Source organism: Mastigoproctus giganteus, chromosome 2 (assembly GCF_048544385.1).
Source record: "Mastigoproctus giganteus isolate SK-2022 chromosome 2, ASM4854438v1, whole genome shotgun sequence".
NCBI classification, from domain to species: domain Eukaryota; kingdom Metazoa; phylum Arthropoda; class Arachnida; order Uropygi; family Thelyphonidae; genus Mastigoproctus; species Mastigoproctus giganteus.
Window position 1 is genome coordinate 92677048 of NC_143576.1, and position 20691 is coordinate 92697738.

A 20691-nucleotide genomic window follows, 5' to 3' on the forward strand; every position below is an offset into this window, starting at 1 on the left:
CCCCTTTATCCACAGCAGCAATTTGCCTCCAATGTCAGACTGCTCCAATTTGTGCAGCAGTCTTCCATGTGCAACAGTATCAAAAGCCTTTCTAATATCCAAGTATATAATATCAAAGTTATTCCCTGCATCCAGTTCCTTTGTGACTGCATCATAGTATCCAATCAAATTGGTCAGGCAAGACTTCCCCTTAACAAAACCATGCTGTGTCCGAGCTATAACTGAAGTCTTGTCTAAATGATCCTGCAGTGCTTCTTTAACTAGTGCCTCCATTAATTTTCCTGGAACAGAAGTTAAACTCACAGGTCTATAATTACTTGTGTCAGCCTTTGATCCTCCTTTGTGAATTGGGGTCACATTTGTACATCTCCAGTCTGTCGGTACCTCCCCTGAGTCCAGGGAAGCTCTCATAATTATGGCTAAGGGTTTGCTTACTTCCTCTGCTGCCACCTTTAATATAACTGGATAGATCCCATCCACCCCCGGGTGCCTTTCTTGTGTTTATCTTCAACAATTTCTCCTACACTTTACTCTCAGTTATTACAAGATTCTCTAGCTTACTGCTAGAGTTGAATACACCTCTGGCATTTCCCCGCTAAATAACTCCTCATGTGTGAATGTCGATGCAAAATATTCATTTAGTTGGTTAGCTACCTGAGCAGGATCATCAACAGTTGACCCATCGATATCAAGTGGACCAATCTGATTCATCCCCTTCCTTCTAGAGTTTACAATAGTAAAGAACTCTTTGCTGTTTTTCTTTGCATCCCTTGCCAATGATTTCTCGTAATCTGCCTTCGCCTGCCTAACCTCCTTTGTAACTTGGTTACAGATCAACTTGTATCTATCACGGGCTTCTGTGTCATGTGTTAATTTGTATGTATCCCATGCATGTTTCTTCTCTGCCCTATGCCTCATTAGTTCATCTGACATCCACTTAGGCCTAAACCTTGAACAATATTTCTTAGTTGGTATGTAAAGCCTAGTAGCTTCCAAGATAAGTTCTTTGAATGCTTCCCATTTTGCATTTGCTGTTGGTAACATCATCAGTTGGTCCCACTGTATAGAATTTAAATACTGTCTCGACCAGCCCCCAAATTCCAGTCAATATCTGGGAAATTAAAATCTCCTATTATAAGACTCTCTGATTTACTGGCCCACCCTATTTCCCTGTACAGTTTCTTATTATACTCATCAGAGTCATTAGGCCTATAGCACACTCCTACTCTCAATTTTGATCTCCCAATGCTTATGTCACACCAAACTGACTCGACACTGCACTGTCCAGCGATGTCCACTGGCTTCACTTCCTTGGATTTTATGTATTTCTTAACTAATAGCATAACCCCTCGTACCTTCCTATCCAGTCTATCCTTTCTGTAGACGTTGTACTCCCCAAATTCCAGTTCTGCATTCCTTATGTTTGTGTGACACCACGTCTCTGATATTCCAACAATGTCTGCCTTTGATGTTTTGAGCAATACCTCAAATTCATCAAATTTATTTACTAAACTCCTAGCATTGGTGTACACGCAAGTATACATGCACCTATTTCTATTCTTAGCTACCCTAACACAATCCATGTGTTTACTTGTACCGCAATGACTCCCAGCAGTCTCTGAAATATCCTGCAACTTGTTTTTCAGGCTTCTGCTCATTCCAATAGAAGCAGTGCAAGAATCTCTTTCACCTCTGCCAGTGGCTACTGTTAATCTATTGGTCTTTGTCTCCCCCCAAGCTAGCAGTTTTCCGACCCACCTAACACTGCCTCGATAGCATCAGCAAATAGTGTTATAGTGTCGCTTTTAGTTCTTTCGTGCACTTTTAAGGATTCAGAATTTTCATAAACGCTCTTCACGGTGCGTATATTGAAGTTCCATCTTGTGGATGAAGGTTGGGCAACACAGCTGTCCATTTGCTTTCTGAGAACAGAGAGACGCTGTGGTGATCTCGAGAAAAATGTTGGTATCGACATGAGGTTCGAAAAGAATATTCTTGAATCTCAGGTACTACTTGCTGCATTTCTCATCGTCTGATTCAGTTGGTGTGCATAGCAGTGAATAAAATGTGCATTTTTGTACACTTCTTTTATTTTAGCCTGAACAACCATTTTTGAGTATTTCCTTCGAGGATTATGTCTAACTGATCTAGAATGCACTTCAATATTCCGTCTGTCGTTTGGTTTTCCGGAGTGAAAAAAAAACTCAGAAACGATCAAAAATGTCTCCATTCAGTTCATATCTCAGAACAATTACCATTTGTATATGTTCTGAAACATCTGTTGTGTCATCAGCCATGACAGCTACGAATGAAGTTAATTTCTCTTTTTATTTCATCCCGGCATATTTGCAGCAAACAGTCAAGAATATCATTCTCATTCTAAATAGTTTTTGAAATGCCTTTAAATGCTGCATTACTTTCTAAATGGTTCTTTAAATGAAATCTAATGTATAGACGAAATTTATTAATCCTCTGAATACTCCTGGATTTTTATAATCGTCTTTTTCGTCATATCCACGTAAAGGAATTTCAAACTTTCCACAAAATTTAATGCAATCTATTATTTTAGATAATACCCCACGGTTCTTGGTAACTTTTCTGTTATGTTTGTAGATCGAAAGTCTGTAGGCCTCACTAAGCTGTTCTTTAATATTTACCCTTCCTAAAAGCGATAGTGAAATCACATTATCAATATATTTCTTCGAACTCTCATGTTTTAGAGTTTTTTTTTTCTTTCATTCTGTTTATGTTTGTAAAGCCACTTTTTGCTCACGTTAAGTCACTTCCGAACAGTAAACATGGAAAACAAAACAATGGATTTTTAACTTCACAACCACAAAGCCAACTTTTCCTTTGGTACCATTCAGTTTTAAAACTGCGAATATATTTCTTATTATTACTTATTCCCCGCTGAGAAATTTTAATCTTTGATGTGGGGCGGTCTTCTTTTTTAAGCGCATTTTTTATCTTGGAGAGATAATTGTGAAAAACTAAGTTGCTGAAGTTTATTCACTGTGACTCGATTTACTTCATGGGGAAGCATGAAGCATGAATTCGGCCATGATCGAATCAAATTTCACAAAATCATGTGTCGTAGAAATAATGTTTTACTTATATATCACCTCATAATATAACTTCAACTTACCAAGTTCAAGCTCAATTCGCAATTAAGCTGTAATCACATAATTACATTGTTGAATGTTGAGTATTGACTTAACACTGATATTATTTAGTTACTTAATGGAAATTCGGGCGAATAACAAAAAGACACCGACATTGTGGCTACACACCCGTCATGGTCAACGATGAAATCTGCAATGCGCGCTTTACAGTGTCTTTTATTCGTTTCACATATAAAAAAATGTATATTGGCAAGTTGCCATTGCTGGTTGGTTGCCGTTGGTTGGCTACCAGATATTCACTGGAATGCAAATGTGTCATTTGCCTGGTGCACAGTGAGGCCTCCGGTTAATTAAAATTCAAAGTTGGAAACGATTTCGTATTTTTATTCGTTTATTATTGAAAGGATTACTGTAAATAGAGGATGCGCATACTATATGCGGGTCCTGTTAATAAAAATATTCATTGTGTTGCATTGTTCTTCACAAAATTTCATATAACTCCGTTCACTGTATATCTAGATTTAAATAGCTAGGGGTGCTACTGTGCCGCAGCGCCTATGGACGAGCCGCTCCTGTTAATTCAATATAATAATACTACTTCTCCATCCTTTAATGCTGCTTTGCGCTTTTAGGTGCATCTGTGATACCTGATTTATAAATCTTGCATTCACTGAAACCATTTCATCAATTGTATGCCTCTTTTCTTATTAGTATTAGTAACGGCCGCATGGTGCAAGAAAGCCTATGGGTTATGCTGCACCAGCCAAAAAAAAAAAAAAAACCCGAACAAAACAATGATAAAAAAAAAATAATAATAAAATAAAATAAATAACTAAATAAGAATAATTAATAAAAAAAAAAAAAGGAAGGAAATTAAACCTATCACCCTATGCGCTTCCCTTACCCGAAAGTACTATCCAGATGACCTTTGAATTTCCCCAAACCGTCGGCCTCTACCACCCATGAAGGCAACTTATTCCAGTAATTTATAACTCGCTGGCTAAAATAAAACTTCCTGCAGTCCAATCTAAACATTCCCCCCGTAACTTGAATTTATGTCCCCTAGTTCTAGCATCATTTATAATCTTGAAATTTTTGTCCTCATTCATTTTACTGATGCCTCTCAGAGCCTTAAACACCTCAATCAAGTCTCCTCTAAGGTGTCTAGTTTCCAAACTCTGCAACCCACATATTCGAAGTCTTTCTTCATAAGGACGCCCTTTTCCCGATCTCACCAGGCGAGTTACCCTTCTTTGCACCCTTTCAAGAAGCTCGATGTCTTTCTTTAGGTGCGGTCTCCATACTTGAACACAGTATTCCAAGTGTGGTCTAACATAAGCCTTATATAATGGGATTATCACGTCCCTATCTCTACTTGCAAAAGTTCGATAGATCATCGATAGGACACCATGGGCCTTCCTTGCAACCTGTTTACAATGCTCAGAGAATTTCATGTCTGACCGTATCGTAACACCCAAGTCCCTTTCCTCCAGTACTGGGTTTAGTTGAACTCCACCAAGTGAATAAGTTATTTTGGGATTACTGTTTCCCAGGTGTAATACCTTACACTTTGTTGGATTAATGTAACTCTTTAAACATTACCTTTTGAGGGATTACATTGAATACCCTTATATACAGGGTGTCTCAAAAATATTGGTGCAAACGTTTAGGGGAGGTAGGCAACATCTAAAGGAATGTGAATCGCATAGGAACCCATAACCAGAAACGTCACCATAAGTCGGTAGACGGCGCGGTAGTCGCCCCACGAAGAGCATGCATCGATATACGAACTGTGAGCTGGCAGACGTGCACCTAGTGTATGGATTAGCAGAAGGCAATGGACGAGCCGCTCAACGAATTTATGGAGAACACTTCCCAGACAGACATGTACTGGACCACCGTTCGTTTGCGCGTGTGCATCAAAATTTGTGCGATTATAGGTTATTTAGAGGTAACAGGAGTAGTGCGGGCAGACCACGTTCGACGCGAACTCCCGCCATGGAAGAAAGTGTGTTGAATGCCGTCCAGAATAATCCTACTATCAGCACACGTGCCACTGCCTCTGCCTTATGAGTGTCTCGTTCCAGTGTACAGCGTGTCTGACACGACGATTCCTTACACTCCTTTCATCTCAAAAGGGTTCAGTTACTGCTCCCCCAAGATCATCCTGCACGTGTGGCTTTTGCGCAGTAGTTTCTCCAAGAAAGTGTTCAAGGCTTGAATTTTCCAGCCTATGTTTTGTTCACGGATGAGGCTTATTTCACTCGGGAAGGCTTATTCAATCAGCACAATGCTCATGCGTGGGCTCACGACAACCCACACGGTGTGCACCCCCATGCGGCACAACATCTCTTCGCAATAAATGTGTGGGTAGGTAATACCTACCCACACATTTATTGCGAAGGGATGTTGTACCTACTAGGTATGGTCGGTGACTGCTTAGTCGGCCCATACCTGTTACCATCCCGCATGAACTCCGCTAAATATCAGATCTTTCTTGAGCAAATTCTACCAGGGTTACTTTACAATGTTCCAGCAAATGTGAGACGCAACATTTGGTTTCAACATGACGGGCCGCCTGCCCATTATCTAAGGAATGTTCGTGACCATTAGCCGTGGATTAGCCGTGGTGGACCCGTTGCCTGGTCCCCACGCTCACCTAATTTATCGAGCCTTGATTTCTTTCTGTGGGGGGCCTTCAAATCTATCGTGTATCAATCGCCTGTGGAGACGGAAATGGATCTCGTGGCGAGACTCGTCTGCGCTGCTGCTACTGTCAAAGAAACTCCAGGCGAGTTCGACCGTGTCCGCCAATCCATGCTGCGTCGGTGTCACTTATGCATCGCGTCTCATGGTGTAACCTTCGAGCATCTGTTGTAACATCATGAAATGCATCCACCTCGTACTCCGTTGTTGGCGCCTCCGTTGCCACGTGGGAAGGAACAGCAGTGCGTAGCACACGCTTCTTGATTAGACCGGGGTTCGAGCCCGTCACCACCAAATACGGAGGATGCGGAAAGGTCAGGGAATGACCACCGCATATTCCGGAGCAATATGGCCTTTGTTGGTAATGCTCCTAAAAACCAAAACAACAACAACAACTCCGTTGTTAATATTATGTCAAATAAATGTTTGCCACTAATTATTGTCTTGTGTCATTTCTGCTTCTTGTACTTCTGCTACTACTTTCCCGTGACGTTTCCGGTTATGGGTTCCTATGCGATTCACATTCCTTTAGATGTTACCTACCTCCCCTAAACGTTTGTACCAATATTTTTGAGACACCCTGTATATATATTAGGTGTGGCAGTTAAGTTCCCGGACTAGTGCTGTTACGGGCAGGTTGCGTGAATTTGAAAATAAACGAAAATCGTATGTTGTAGTTCAAACTTTCTCCAGGAGATGTTGGTACAGAAATTGTCTAGTAGGCTGACAGATTGCAATTAACAACCACTTTCGTTAATAGTTACTTTCCGTGTTACGATTTTGCAATGGAGCAACGAACGAATATCAGATTTTGCTTTAAATTGGGAAAATCTGCAACAGAAACATTGGATGGGAGAAACTTTTTTATGGTGATGAAACATTAAGCTGTATTAGTGTGTTTTAATGTTATAAGCGTTCAAAGACGGACGTGATGTTCGCGATGATCCAAGAAGTGTGCTTCCGTCAACCTCTTGAATTGAGGATAGAGTTGCAAAAATTCGGGAAATTGGGCAACAGATCGTCGTTTGACCCACAGAAAGAAGGTTGATTGAGTTTGATATGAATAAGATGGTGATTCATCAATTTCTACATTAAGGTTTTAGGGAAAAGGAAGGCCTGTGCAAACTTCGTGCCTCACGGATGAGCAGAAACAACGAAGTGTGATCATGCGAAGACTTCATTCAGACTTGTCAAGACAATCCTGATTTCCTCGGACTGTATTGTCCCATGAAATGAGTGTACTGTGTTTCAGTACGGCCCAGAGATGAAAGGTCAGAGCATGCAGTGGACGTCAAAATCATCACCAAGGCCCAAAAAGTTTCGTTTGCAGAAGTCCAGGATCAAGACGATGTTTGATCATGTTTTTCGAAAAACACGGTATGATTTACCAGGAATTTGTACCTGAATAGGAGAGAGTCCCTGCTGCTTTCTACATACAGGTGCTTCAATGACTATTGAAGCGCATTTCCCGAGTGAGGCTGCAGTTTCGAGAGAAAAGTAGCTGATTCTTCTTGTACGACAATGCCCCCTCCCATTTCACATTTGTGTAGGCATTTCTGACGAAAAATGGCATTGTGCAGGCCAACCGACCACCCTACTCTCCCGTTTAGCAGTCTTCTTCCTCTTTCAAGATGAAAACTGCCCTCAAAGGAAAGAGATTTCAGGATGTTGACGACATAAAGGATAACGTAAGGGCTGAACTGAACTTTTATGTGGAGTAGAAATTTTAACACCTCCCCCCTATTGTGGATGCCAGGTAATTATATTTTTGTCAAGGATTTAACTATTCAGAGTTTATCTGTAGTTTTGTATTTCAGAGTAATATGTACACATTTATTATAATATGTACATAGTGTTTCATGAACCGTCTTAAGGTTGGATGTGTTTACTGCTTCTTGATCATCTTGTATGCATTTGCCAAAAATAAAAGCACAGTAAATACAAAAACATACTTGTTTACTATGCTTTAGATGTTTTTATACAAACTAGATAATAGACCCACTATCTAGTTTCATACAAACTAGATAGTGTGGCAGTTACATAAATACGTCATTATTACTAGATAACAGTTGCGACGCTGGTATTATTAATATAAGAACACAGTACAACAGGAGAAATTGGAGAAATCTTAGATTATCGCAGTCACCCAGTTATTAGGATGCATGCAAACACGACCTTATGACATTACCAGAACCTGATAGAGTAAAACAGTAACTCTTGAAGTCGTAAAACTTCAGGTGAGTGACATTACCATAAACATTACTGAAATGACGAAAAGCGTCTAGGATTTTTGAAAAGTTATGAATTTAATATACGCTTTCTTTTTCAGCAGTTCATTAGTTTAAACCCTAATCCGTCCCTTATTCCAGTACAAGCCGTTTTGCGTTACCCTTCCCTGCACGAGACTCCGTCAATTGTACAAACAGACAAAGAACAAATTAAAAGTTTATATATATATATATATATATATATATATATATATATCATTCTGAAAGCTTGATTTCTTATCCTTTTAACGATTTACGTAAAATGTAAATTTAAGCTCTAAACAAGTCTTGGATTAAAAGAGAGAGAGAGAGAGAGAGAGAGAGAGAGAATGAAAGAAAACAATACTCAGAACTGAGGTCGGTTTCTCACCGATAACCACGCTGGCTGTTTTGAGGTATCTCAGTCTGATAGCGTATATTCTACAAATTGATTTGTATGTTCGTGAGATAGAGGTCCTCGGGTATCTCTGCAAAAAAATCCTATACCTTGGTCAAGACAGTATTTGTGTGTGTCCCCAATTTTTTCTTCTTTAATTGGATTTGACCTCTTACAGAAGTCACTAAAGCCCACAAAACGAAAATCTTTACTGCAATTCACAGAAAACTCTAGATTTTAGGGTGTGTAAAGCGGGTGTTAGTAGAACATTATAAGACATATTTTTTAAAAAAAATTTCAAACCTTTAATGAACATCATATACAACAGGGGTGGGCAACGAGTCGATCGCGGATTTAATTTCGATCGATCACGACGAATTTTAAATATACAGTCATTCCTCGATTTGTGCACTTTGTGCAATGTAAATTTTGAGATGGTAGATCGCGGCACACTTTGAAGGAAAAAAGTAGATCGCATCACAAATTAAGTAGGCCTCTTCTGATATACAACATTTACAAAAAAACAAACTACATACATGTGCATACCAATTTCCATATATATGTACCATACTAGTACAGTACACTATCTCTCCCTCATTAACTATTCTCAAGGCCGTTCCGTTACAACTTAAATTATCAACAACACTTTGTATGGGCGCCTCCGTAGCCAGGTGGGAAGGAGCAACAGTGCGTAGCACACGCTTCTTGATTAGACCGGGGTTCGAGCCCGTCACCACCAAATACAGAGGATGCGGAAAGGTCAGGGAATGACCACCGCATATTCCCGGAGCAATATCGCCTTAGTTGCTAATGCTCCTAAAAATCAAATAGCAAAACACTTTGTATCTGTTGTATCTATTTAGTGTCCCCGAGTGCCAAGCGATTTCCTCTGAGATGTATAATGTGCTATTTCTTAACGACAAAGTTTAATTTTATTTCTAGTGTCGTTTTCTCTTTTGTTTACCTAAAGTGGTTCTGTGCTTCAAGTGTTAAAGTAAGAACCGAGAAAGGAAAACTACCTTTCTTTTTTCAGAGTATATATATTAATTACTAACAAGCTACTAAACTTTACAACCGCTTGGTCACTGGTGGCACCGCTCCTGCCTCCACGTGGCGGGCTGGTAACCTGGGAGAAGAAAGCCACTCTCCCAGGGCGAAAAGGAGCAAACATGCAATTTGACAATTTCCCTCCAATTGAGCCTCGGCGCTCATGTCCTAAATCAAATGATAATGACCATGACACATCACAGTCGAAAAGACTGAGGACTGACACAGAGCAAAAGGAATGTCCATCTTTCCTTATCTTCCACTCCTTGTCAAACAAATGCATGAGTACACTCTCCCCGTTTCTGATACAGAAATGTTTGGAAAGCACAGCAGATTCACCTAAAATGGTGAAAAGACAGATCGGGTGATTTACTAATTGAAAGTGTGAGTCGTAAGCAATCAGAGACTCTGCTGAACCTCTCAGCCTTTTTGTAAGAAGATGAATTTAGTCCAAGAATTAAAAGAACAAAAAGTCACACAGGCTAAGCGGATTATGATCAGAAAAGATGGCCAGCTGGTTCCAACTCGAACATCATCCTTACGTTTGGCAAACCAAATTTGCCATCGAGTGTTAAAGCCGGCTATCTCAATTGCCGTATAAGACCCTACATTCCTAATCCCATCAGATGTTATAAGTGTCAAATGTTTGGACACTCTCAGACCGTCTGCCGAGGGGATGCAGTGTGCCCAAACTGTGGTTCAAAATCCCACGCACAAACGGAATGTAATGCTGAAACACCACATTGTCCAAACTGTCAAGGCCAACACCCTGCCTATTCAAAGTCCTGTGAAACTGTGGAAAACAGGAAAAAGATCCAAAAATACAAAGTAGAGCGGAAAGTGACTTACCAAGAAGCAAAGAAGCAAATTATGCTTGCTACACCTAAACACACCTAGGCAGCAGCAGCAACAAAGAAATATCAGTCAGCAGCCACTCAAACTGACGTGTTAGTTCCCCCATCCATGTCTATTGCAGACTGGGCTTTATTATTATTATTATTATTTTCGGGTTACCCGTAATTAAATACATTAACCCGTATTTGTGTCTGTAAATTGCGTATGTTCTATGGTTGATTTGCCTGTTTTGCTGGACGAAAAATCCCCAGTTACTGGGGAGAAAAACCTTGCTATCTACGCCTGAGACCAACTAACTCAGCCACGGAGTGAAAAAAGCCCATTAAAGTTCCTCGCGTCATCGACGGGATTCGAACCCAGGCCTTTTCCACCCGGTGTGGGGAGGACGGTGACGATACCACTGTGCTACCCGCGCAGTTGCAGACTGGGCTAGAGAAATACTCTCAACTTCACAGCAATCTACCAAGGAACAGCATGTGATAGATAGTGCCAACAACACACCAATTACAGTACCGCCAACTGCTTTGCAGTCTTCCTCAGAAGCCATAAAAACTAAAATAGCAGTCACAATGCAGAAAAGTCGGCAAAATGTAACAAATATGTATACAAATGAAAACATCAACCCGGATGAGCCAATCTTAGATCTGTGCGCAGAAGATGATATGGACCCAGCGCGTCCTCTCTTCTCGAAAAAAGAAAGAATAAAATTGGAGAGACAAAAACAGACTGAATCAAACACAACCGCTAAAAACAAATAATGGATCACATCATACAGTGGAACTGTAGAGGTCTACGTAGTAATGTCGATGATATCCATGACCTAATCCAACAGTATAAACCGGTAAGCATATGTTTGCAAGAAATTAATTTATCTCCGCAAGTAATTCCAAAAATCAAGAACTGTACTGTATATCAGCATAATAGAAATAACAATACCACTGGGTGTGGCCATTCTAGTAATCTCAAGAGTCCCTACTAAACACATTCCACTGCAAACTTCCTTATAAGCAGTAGCAGTACGTGTCTCCTTAGGAATCATGTTAACAGTAATTTCAATCTACCTATCACCAAACAAAGAATATACTTATAATGACCTAGAAGTACTTCTGCTACAGATCCCTCCTCCATTTTGTTTATTTGGAGATTTTAATGCACACCACCCAATCTGTGGCTCCCCACATACAGACAGACGAGGAAAAGTTCTGGAATCGCTGCTTGACAAGCACAATCTAACACTGTTGAATACTGGTGCTGATACTTACATTCATTTCTCCACTAGAACAACTACAGCTATAGACTTGACAATCTTCTCTCCAACATTGTATCCACTCATCCGCTGGACAATCCGCTAAACAGTGACCATTATCCGATAATTTGTGAAATCCAAACAACTAGAATCCCTCAGGCAAATAATTCCCGCTTAAAATGGAAATTTTCCAAGGCCGATTGGAAGCTATTTGCTTTCAGTATCTCATTCAATGATGAAATTATCAAATTCCAATCCATCGATGATGCCACACAGCACATCACATCTCAGGTTCTGAATGCGGCGACCAAGGCCATACCAATAATCCGTACTGGTTCGTTTAAACATGCCAATCTTTGGTGGAGTGAAGCGTGCCAACTTGCCAAAAAAGAGAAAAACAGGGCATGGAACCTGTTTCGTAAACACCCAACTACTGAGAACTTTATAAATTTCCAAAAACTGAAATCAAAAGCGCGATTCGTAAGGAAAAAGGCAAAAAAGATTCTTGGATCCAGTTTGCCTCTACTATAACGAAGAACACAAACAGCAAAATAATCTGGAATAAAATAAAAAAACTAAATGGTAGATTTCTCCCAGCATCCTCTCCAATACTGAGATGGAATGGACAAGATTTATCATCTCCAGTTGAAATAGCTAATGCTCTGGCAGAAAATTTTGCCAAAATCTCAGATACAGTTGCATATGAACCATCTTTTCAGCAACTTAAAAGAAGGACTGAGCAAAGCAAATTAAATTTCAGTACAAGAATAGCATTCCCATATAATCAACCCTTTACAATGTTGGAGCTACAGGATGCTTTAAACAAATCAAGAAATGGGGCATCAGGACCTGGTGGTCTTTATTACCTCATGTTGCAACACATAGACAAAAAGGCACTAAATTCCCTATTGCTTTTTCTGAATCGGGTCTTCTCCGAAAGCTATTATCCTCGCTCATGGTGTCATTCAACAGTGCTAGCATTTCCAAAACCTGGGAAAGATCAGACGAATCCATGCAACTATAGGCCGATATCCCTTACTAGCTGCTTGGGCGAGACATTGGAAAAGATGGTACACAATAGACTTGTATGGTACATAGAATCCCACTCAGTCATCAGTTGTAATCAATACGGCTTCCGCAAAAACCGATCCACATTAGACCTTATGGTGAAAGCTGAGTGTAACATACGGAACGCCTTTATTCGAAAAGAACATCTTGTTATGGTGTACCTGGATATCGAAAAAGCCTTTGATACCACCTGGCGCTATGGTATTCTGCAAGACCTGTATGCCATAGGACTCAGAGAGTTATCTTAAAAATAGAACTTTTCAAGTGAGTTATCGTAATGCTGTTTCGCAAGCTCTTATCCAAAGAGAAGGTGTACCACAGGGATCGGTACTCAGCGCTACCCTCTTTGCTCCTAGGATAAACAATTTAGCGCAGAACATTTTGGGTAACGTAGAAATCTATATTTATGCTGATGGTCTTGCAATATCTAGCCATTCACAGAATATGCGTTCCAATGAACGACATTTGCAGCTTGCAATAAACAAAATGGTGTCATGGACTTCACGTAATGGTTATCATCTATCAGCAATCAAAACTGCAGCCATTCACTTTTGTAAAAAACGCCAACTACATCCAGAACCAGAATTATCACTGGGAAATAAACCGATACCAATTACCAGCAATATCCGATTCTTGGGCATAACCCTTCACACTAAACTGACATTCCAGAAACACATACGACAAACACGAACTGTCTGTATGAAAAAGCTGAATATACTCAAAGTCATCTAATCTATGACATGGGGAGCTGATCGCTATACTCTACTCCACCTATACCGGGCCTTAATCAGATCTCGATTAGATTATGGTGCCCCTGTTTATGACTCTGCCCGAAAGACTCTGTTAGCCTGTCTCAACACAATACAACATTGTGCACTCAGGATTGCTTTTGGGGCGTTCAGGACTTCGCCGGTGCAAAGCTTATGTACAGGGTGTCTCAAAAATATTGGTACAGACGTTTAGAGGAGATAGGTAACATCTAAAGGAATGTGAATCGCATAGGAACCCATAGCCGGAAACGTCACCGTAAGTCGGTAGACGGCGCTGTTCATCAGTTCGCGAGAGGGAAAATTTCTGGTTTACTCATTCAAGCAGTAGTCGCCGCACGAAGAGCATGCATCGATATACGAACTGTGAGCTGGAAGACATGCACCTAGTGTATGCATTAGCAGAGGGCAATGGACAAGCCGCTCAACTAATTTATGGAGAACGCTTCCCAGACAGACATGTACCGGACCATCGTTTGTTTGCGCGTGTGCATCAAAATTTTTGCTATTATGGGTCATTTTAGGTAACCGGAGTAGTGCGGGCAGACCACGTTCGACGCGGACTCCCGCCATGGAAGAAAGTGTGTTGAATGCCGTCCAGAATAATCCTACTACCAGCACACGTGCCGTTGCCTCTGCCTTAGGAGTGTCTGGCACGACGAATCTCCAAAGGGTTCAGTTACTGCTCCCCAAAATCATCCTTCACGTGTGGCTTTTGCGCAGCGGTTTCTCCAAGAAAGCGTTCAAGACTTGAATTTTTTCCAGTCTATGTTTTGTTTACGGATGAGGCTTATTTCACTCGGGAAGGCTTATTCAATCAGCACAATGCTCATATGTGGGCTCACGACAACCCACACGGTGTGCGCCCCCATGCGTCACAACATCGCTTCACAATAAATGTGTGGGGAGATATGATCGGTGACTGCTTAGTCGGCCCATACCTGTTACCATCCTGCATGAACTCCGCTAAATATCGGATCTTTCTTGACCAAGTTCTACCAATATTACTTGACGATGTTCCAGCAAATGTGAGACGCAACATTTGGTTTCAATATGACGGGGCGCCTGCCCATTATGGAAAGTGTGTTCGTGACCATTTGAACAGGCGTTTTGGGCGTCGATGAATTTGCCGTGGTGGACCCGTTGTCTTGCCCCCACGCTCACCTGATTTATCGAGCCTTGATTTCTTTCTGTGGGGGCTCTCAAATCTATCGTGTATGAATCGCCTGTGGAGACGGAAATGGATCTCGTGGCGAGACTCGTCTGCGCTGCTGCTACTGTCAAAGAAACTCAAAGTGTGTTCGACCGCGTCCGCCAATCCATGCTGCTTCGGTGTCACGCATGCATCGCGTCTCATGGTGGAACCTTCGAGAACTGTTGTAACATCATGAAATGCATCCATATCTTACTCCATTGTTAATATTATGTCAAATAAATGGTTGCCACTAATTACTGTCTTGTGTCATTTCTGCTTTTTGTGCCTCTGCTACTACTTTCCCGTGACGTTTCCGGTTATGGGTTCCTATGCGATTCACATTCCTTTAGATGTTACTTACTTCCCCTAAACGTTTGTATCAATATTTTTGAGACCCTGTATAAGAAGGATTATTAATATTACTTAAGTAGCAGTGGAGCCTTAGACCTCTAATCCTACATCTATAATATAATTGTATTGTGCTTCCAATAATAACACATGGAGCAGGGGCATGGGGGCACAGAGTCAACGTGCAGGCTGTGAGAAATCAACTACTACAGGCCCAAAGGGCTGCTCTCCTAGCAATGACCAGGACCTGCAGAATAACCTCCACCTTTGCACTCCAGGTCCTTACCATCAAGATTCCTCTTGATATTGAAATTGTTTATCATCAGATAAAGTTTCTCCGCAAAAAGAACATACAGAACAATGCTCGCAACATCCAGATAAACCTCACCATTCCTGCTAAACAAGCTCTGAATAGAATAAGAATGCTGTTAGTCTCTAGGTGGCATGAGAAATGGAACAGCACGGAGCAATCATCCCTAAATTTCTACCAGAGTTAGCCGAGAAGAACAAAAGCCACACGAAATTTTTCACTCCAGGGCTTCATGCCCTATTCTTGTTAACGGGCCATGGTAGCTTCAACGAAAAACTTCCCAGCATGGGACTCACAGACACCCCAGATTGCACCTGCGAAAACAGGGAACCTTGGGGCCACCTGATGTATGATTGTCACCTGTACGTGGACATCCGGGCACAACTTGAAATTGAGACTTGTTGCTACACCCAAGATGAAGTGCCGGAATTAATTGCAACTCAATCTAACTATGCAGCCTTCTGTAGGCATGCTAATGCCCTCTTCAGGCGTAGGACAACTATTACTGAAGGACAGTGCCAACGACTTCCTGACGTGTAAGCTCTAACAAGATCAGACACATTAACGTGACCAATAATTCATTGTTATATCCAGTGATGGACACTTCACTTAGCCTACAGAACCACACCTTGGCAGAAAACAATGCAGACCCTGATCTTCCGAGGATGGGATCCTCTGTGCTGACCACTGCCTGGGGCAGGATATATGCTGCTGACCCCACCTAAGTTGGGACCTTCACTGCTGACCCCAACTGGAGCAGGATCTTTGCTGCCTGCTCACCCCCACCTGGGGTTGGGATCTTTGCTGCTACCCCTATGGAGGAGTGGGATCTTTGCTTCTAACCCATATCTGGGGGTGGGATCTTAATGCCTGCTGAACCCCACGTGTGGGTGGGATCTTCAATGCTTGCTTACCCCTAGTGAGGGTGGGATCTTCTCTGCTGATCCCTACTAAGGGTGGGATCTTTGTTGCTGACCCCAACCTATGGTGGCATCTTCGCTGCCTGCTGACCCCTGCCTGGGGGTGGTATCTTTGCTGCCTGCTGATCCCTGCCTGGGGGTGGTATCTTTGCTGCCTGCTGACCCCTGCCTGGGGTGAGATCTTCGCTGCTTGCTGATCCCCACCTGGGGGTGAGATTTTCACTGTCTGCTTACCCCTGCTTGGGGTGGAATCGTTGCTGCCTCCCACGTGTGGGTGGAATCTTCACTGACTGCTGACCCTCATTGAGGGGTGGGAAATTTGCTGCTGACCCCCACTGAGGGGTGGAGTCTTCACTGCCTGCTGCCCCTACTGAGGGGTGGGATTTTGGCTACTGACCCCCACCCGGGGGTGCAGTCTGCACTGCTGACCTTTGCCGACCGGGCTAGCCGGGTGGGTAAAGTGCCTGCCTGACAACACAAAGGTTGCGGGTTCGAAACCCGCCTCGGGCTTGGATCAGAGTAAATGCAAAAAAAACTTTGGGAGGTGCATTATGGCCACAGAAGCCGATGCGCCAACAACTAACAAAAAAAAAAAAAAAAAAAACACTGCTGACCCCTACTAAGGGGTGGGATTCCTGGATATACTGTCTAGTGCTCTACTCTATCACTTTAACTAGCAACTCCTCCTTCCTATTTCTATGTGGATGTCTGTAACTATTATCTCCATCTTTCTATCACTATATTCCCAGTCCCTCCTTCCCCATCTTCTCCCTGCTATACATTCACTCTCCTTTCCTATATTTCCACGGACTTCCTCAGACCATCAGTTCTGGGGTCGCCCAGCAGGAGCTAAAAGATGAATCTGGCCTGCCTCTGCGCAGCTAGAGATGTGAGCAGGGGGACAATCAAACTCGTGTTTATTGTTCCCCCTGATGCTAAATCGCCTGACGCCGGCCACTCAACACAAAAAAAAAAAAAAAAAAACACATCACACCTTCACATATTCCAGCACTACGCACAAACGGCCGGCATGGCGCTTCCTCACCACAAGACGACAAAGCGGCGAATGGGGGGAACCCTAGAATCGGCAAAAAAAACCCTCTAATAATAATAATAATAATAATAATAATAATAAATAGACCTCATTGGGTCTCCTCATCCTAATTGAAAACGGCCAGATCCTACCTCGGCATTGTTTCGAACCTTATATGGTGACGGTGCATCCAGATAGCCCGGACTCTTTCAACAAGACAATACCCCGTCTCACAGGACTCGCATTGTTGTAGTGGAAGAGCAGATCATTTCGAGGTGTTTTCGGGTTTTTTAAGGAAGCATGAACTTCACGTGTGATTTTGTCTATCGCGCCCTTTTTGTCCTTGGGAATGATGTTGGTTTTTTTTTGGAAGCGTTGAACCCTGGCTTCTGGATCATATCCATACACCTAAGACTCTCGCCTGTTATAATTTATGTTAGAAATGCAGGATCGAACATTGCTTGATCGAACAACTCAGAAGACGTGAGGATTCAGTGCCCTCTTTAATCTTGACTGAGAATGCTTGGAACAAACTTGGTGCTCGCTCACCTTATGCGCAAATCCTCATTCACAAGGATTGAACCGAAGCAAATGAAAGAGGAGACGTATCGCTGATGTTTTAGGAATGATGATGGGCTACCAAGCATTTAATATTTCTGTGTCTAAATTCCTGAAAATCGTTAACAGTCGTTAACGATTTTCGTCATTTTCAATATATGCGTTCATTACCATGTCCAAATATGTACATTTTCAATAGACGCGATAAATGAGAAAAACAAGTGCTGACTCAAAGTAGCTTTGCTGGACTACAAATTAAAACTTGGTGCGCGCTTGCTTAAAAGATGCCGCTCCGCTCACAACAGCTATCGCTATGCATTCAAGAATTGTGAGATCGTTCACCGAACCTTTTATATATATAATTGTGCATACGTTTTATACATATACTATTGCCCAGCAACCGCGAATCATCGTTCACAGCTGCGCATTAGCCACAGAGAATGCATTTGAAAACGAAGATGATTTTTTTTTTTTTTTGATTTGGTAGTTGTTGGCGCATCGGCTTCTGTGGCCATATTGCACCTCCCAAGGTTTTTGCAGTACTTTGATCCAAGCCCGAGGCGAGAATCGAACCCGCGACCTTTGGGTTGCCGGGCAGGTACTTTACCCACTCGGCTAGCCCGGTCGGCTAAACGAAGATGAAGAATCACAAAAAATCTCTGGTGTAGCCAAACTTGTTGACGCAGCTGTCGCATCATTCTACATCAGCAGTGTCAGGATATTATGCTTACAGCATTGTTATAAACTAAGTTCATCTGTCTTAAGTTTTAAAATTAATCGTAAATAATATATTTCTTTCTGAATAGTTAATAAACGAAAACTATATGTGCATAACTTTTAAATGAAATTTAAATAAAATAAACAAATTTTTCTGTTTATAGTTCGGGACGGCTATACAGGATCAGAGGAGTTTACAAATAGAGAGAATACAAAAACATCACCATACTTTAACAGTCATAATAGGGCCTAAAATTGCTGTCAACTCAAACACTTATACACCCCTACGTTTGGCCACTCGGCTGCAGCGGTGGTTTTTTATCTCTATTCATCTAGCAAACAAGAGCCTTTTCGGTCATTAGCGAGGATATCGATCACCCTAACACGCAATCAAAATAGCGATAAAAGTTGACCTACGTCTGGGAATGAACGGGGATGCAACTCACATGTTTCTGTGTATCGTTAATGATACAAGGAAGAAAACTTAAACCTGCGAATTCCACATTATTAACTCGTGAAAGAACACATCCCGCACGGATATGAATAAAAGGGGTTACCTACGTGCATTAAAATATTTTAATTTCGTAACTCGTTTAAGTCCAATATTGTTGTTAGAAACTTCCAAGGTCAAATTTATATACCAGAAGGAAGCAAATAATAATTCAGGACATATATCTGCACACTGAACAAACAAATGACAGTCAGTAGTACTACCCACACAGTTCTAAATCAGCGGACGCCTGCGTTAGTACGACAACTTCTTTCGAACTTGACTTTTTTATCTTATTTATCTAAGAACACATACAAACGGGGAGAGAGAAAGAGAAATATTAATAAATTATCGTCACTTACCAGTCAACATTATTTCCGTCTTCGTCGATGCATGATATTTCTGCAGCCACGTAAACTGATATTAAAATGAGTAAGTGGACGGCAGCCCGCTCGAATGAGATCATCTTTGTATTCTATAAATACGTGAAAGTACAGTTTAGGAAATCAGGATGGGTCATAAATGTGCGCATACGTTTATATCCAAGTGTGGTATGTTTATGTAGGACTTGGAAAGACTTGCATGCAGATCAACATATCGTAACTCTAATAGAAATGTGCTGAAAGTTACTTCCATCACGTTACTTGAGGTATACACCATCTTTAAACTCTCCACTTTACGTGAGTGGCTGGGTCTTATTTTACGTCTTACCAATGACGATGCCCCTGCAGTGCTGTAGTTTTGCGACTGCTCTGTTGTATTGCCCTTCTATTACGTTCACAGCTCACGTGAATGACGCTTCTGTTGTTAACATGTCAAGAGACAAGTCTGATTAGACACTGTTCTTGACAGTTCTGTTTGTGATCGGGACTTATCATTTATCAAAAATAAAACTGTTTAAAATAAAATAAAGGAGCTCAGTTAGAAGGCAGAAATTAAAGACAGGTAAACATCAGGCTACCTAATGTTTCTTAACTGAATTTGAGATGGATTTGCGCCAAGCAGATGTGTTTTGAAGTCTTGTTTATCTGTAGAGATTCTGGAGGGGGGGAGAAAAATAGTAATTGTCTAAAATCCAGGGTGGAACTTCCGTCCTCTTGTTCTCCCCGATAATGACTGTGGAATCTAGACGGTCGTGCACAGATGTAATATCAGAAAAGTCATTTCTGTATGAGAAAAGTAAAACTATTTAGCTACTATTCGTGATTGTATTAAGGGGGAGGGAAACAAGCAGCTCAAGGGGTCATTCACACTATGGAATGAATAAGGAGAGAAAAGATATATTTCTGGGAAAAAAAATATATTTATTATTATTATTATTATTAGCCATATGGTGCAAGGAAGCCTGAGGCTTATGCTGCTCCAGCTGAGAGTGGTAGAGAGAGAGAGAGGTAGAAGGAAATCACCAAGAAAAAGAAGAATGATGATATCCAGCTCAGGACCCTGGGTGTGCCATGCCAAGCCTATACTCACCAGATGTGAGCCCCTGGTGTTATATATATATATATATATATATATATATAGGCTGATATATTCGATGCAAAACGATCTGTGTAACCCCTTTTGCATTGAATTCTTTTCTTAAAATAATAAAGTGGCTTTTATAAGTGGCTAATAAATCATGTAAAAATTATTATTGTGATTGGTTGCATATGTAGCTATGCTC

General features: G+C 41.5%; 1 protein-coding gene across 2 annotated transcripts in view; it reads right to left on the reverse strand.

Annotated features, from left to right (window-relative positions):
* DNaseII (deoxyribonuclease II) overlaps positions 1 to 19735 on the reverse strand; it is a 90533-nt gene extending 70798 nt beyond the window's left edge. For both annotated transcript variants that reach the window (XM_090368581.1, XM_090368580.1), the window contains exon 1: positions 19388 to 19735. In XM_090368581.1, coding sequence (XP_090224707.1) covers positions 19388 to 19491 — 104 coding nt within the window. In that variant the 5' untranslated portion in view covers positions 19492 to 19735. The remainder of the gene's footprint in view (positions 1 to 19387) is intronic.
* Positions 19736 to 20691: the final 956 nt, after the last annotated feature.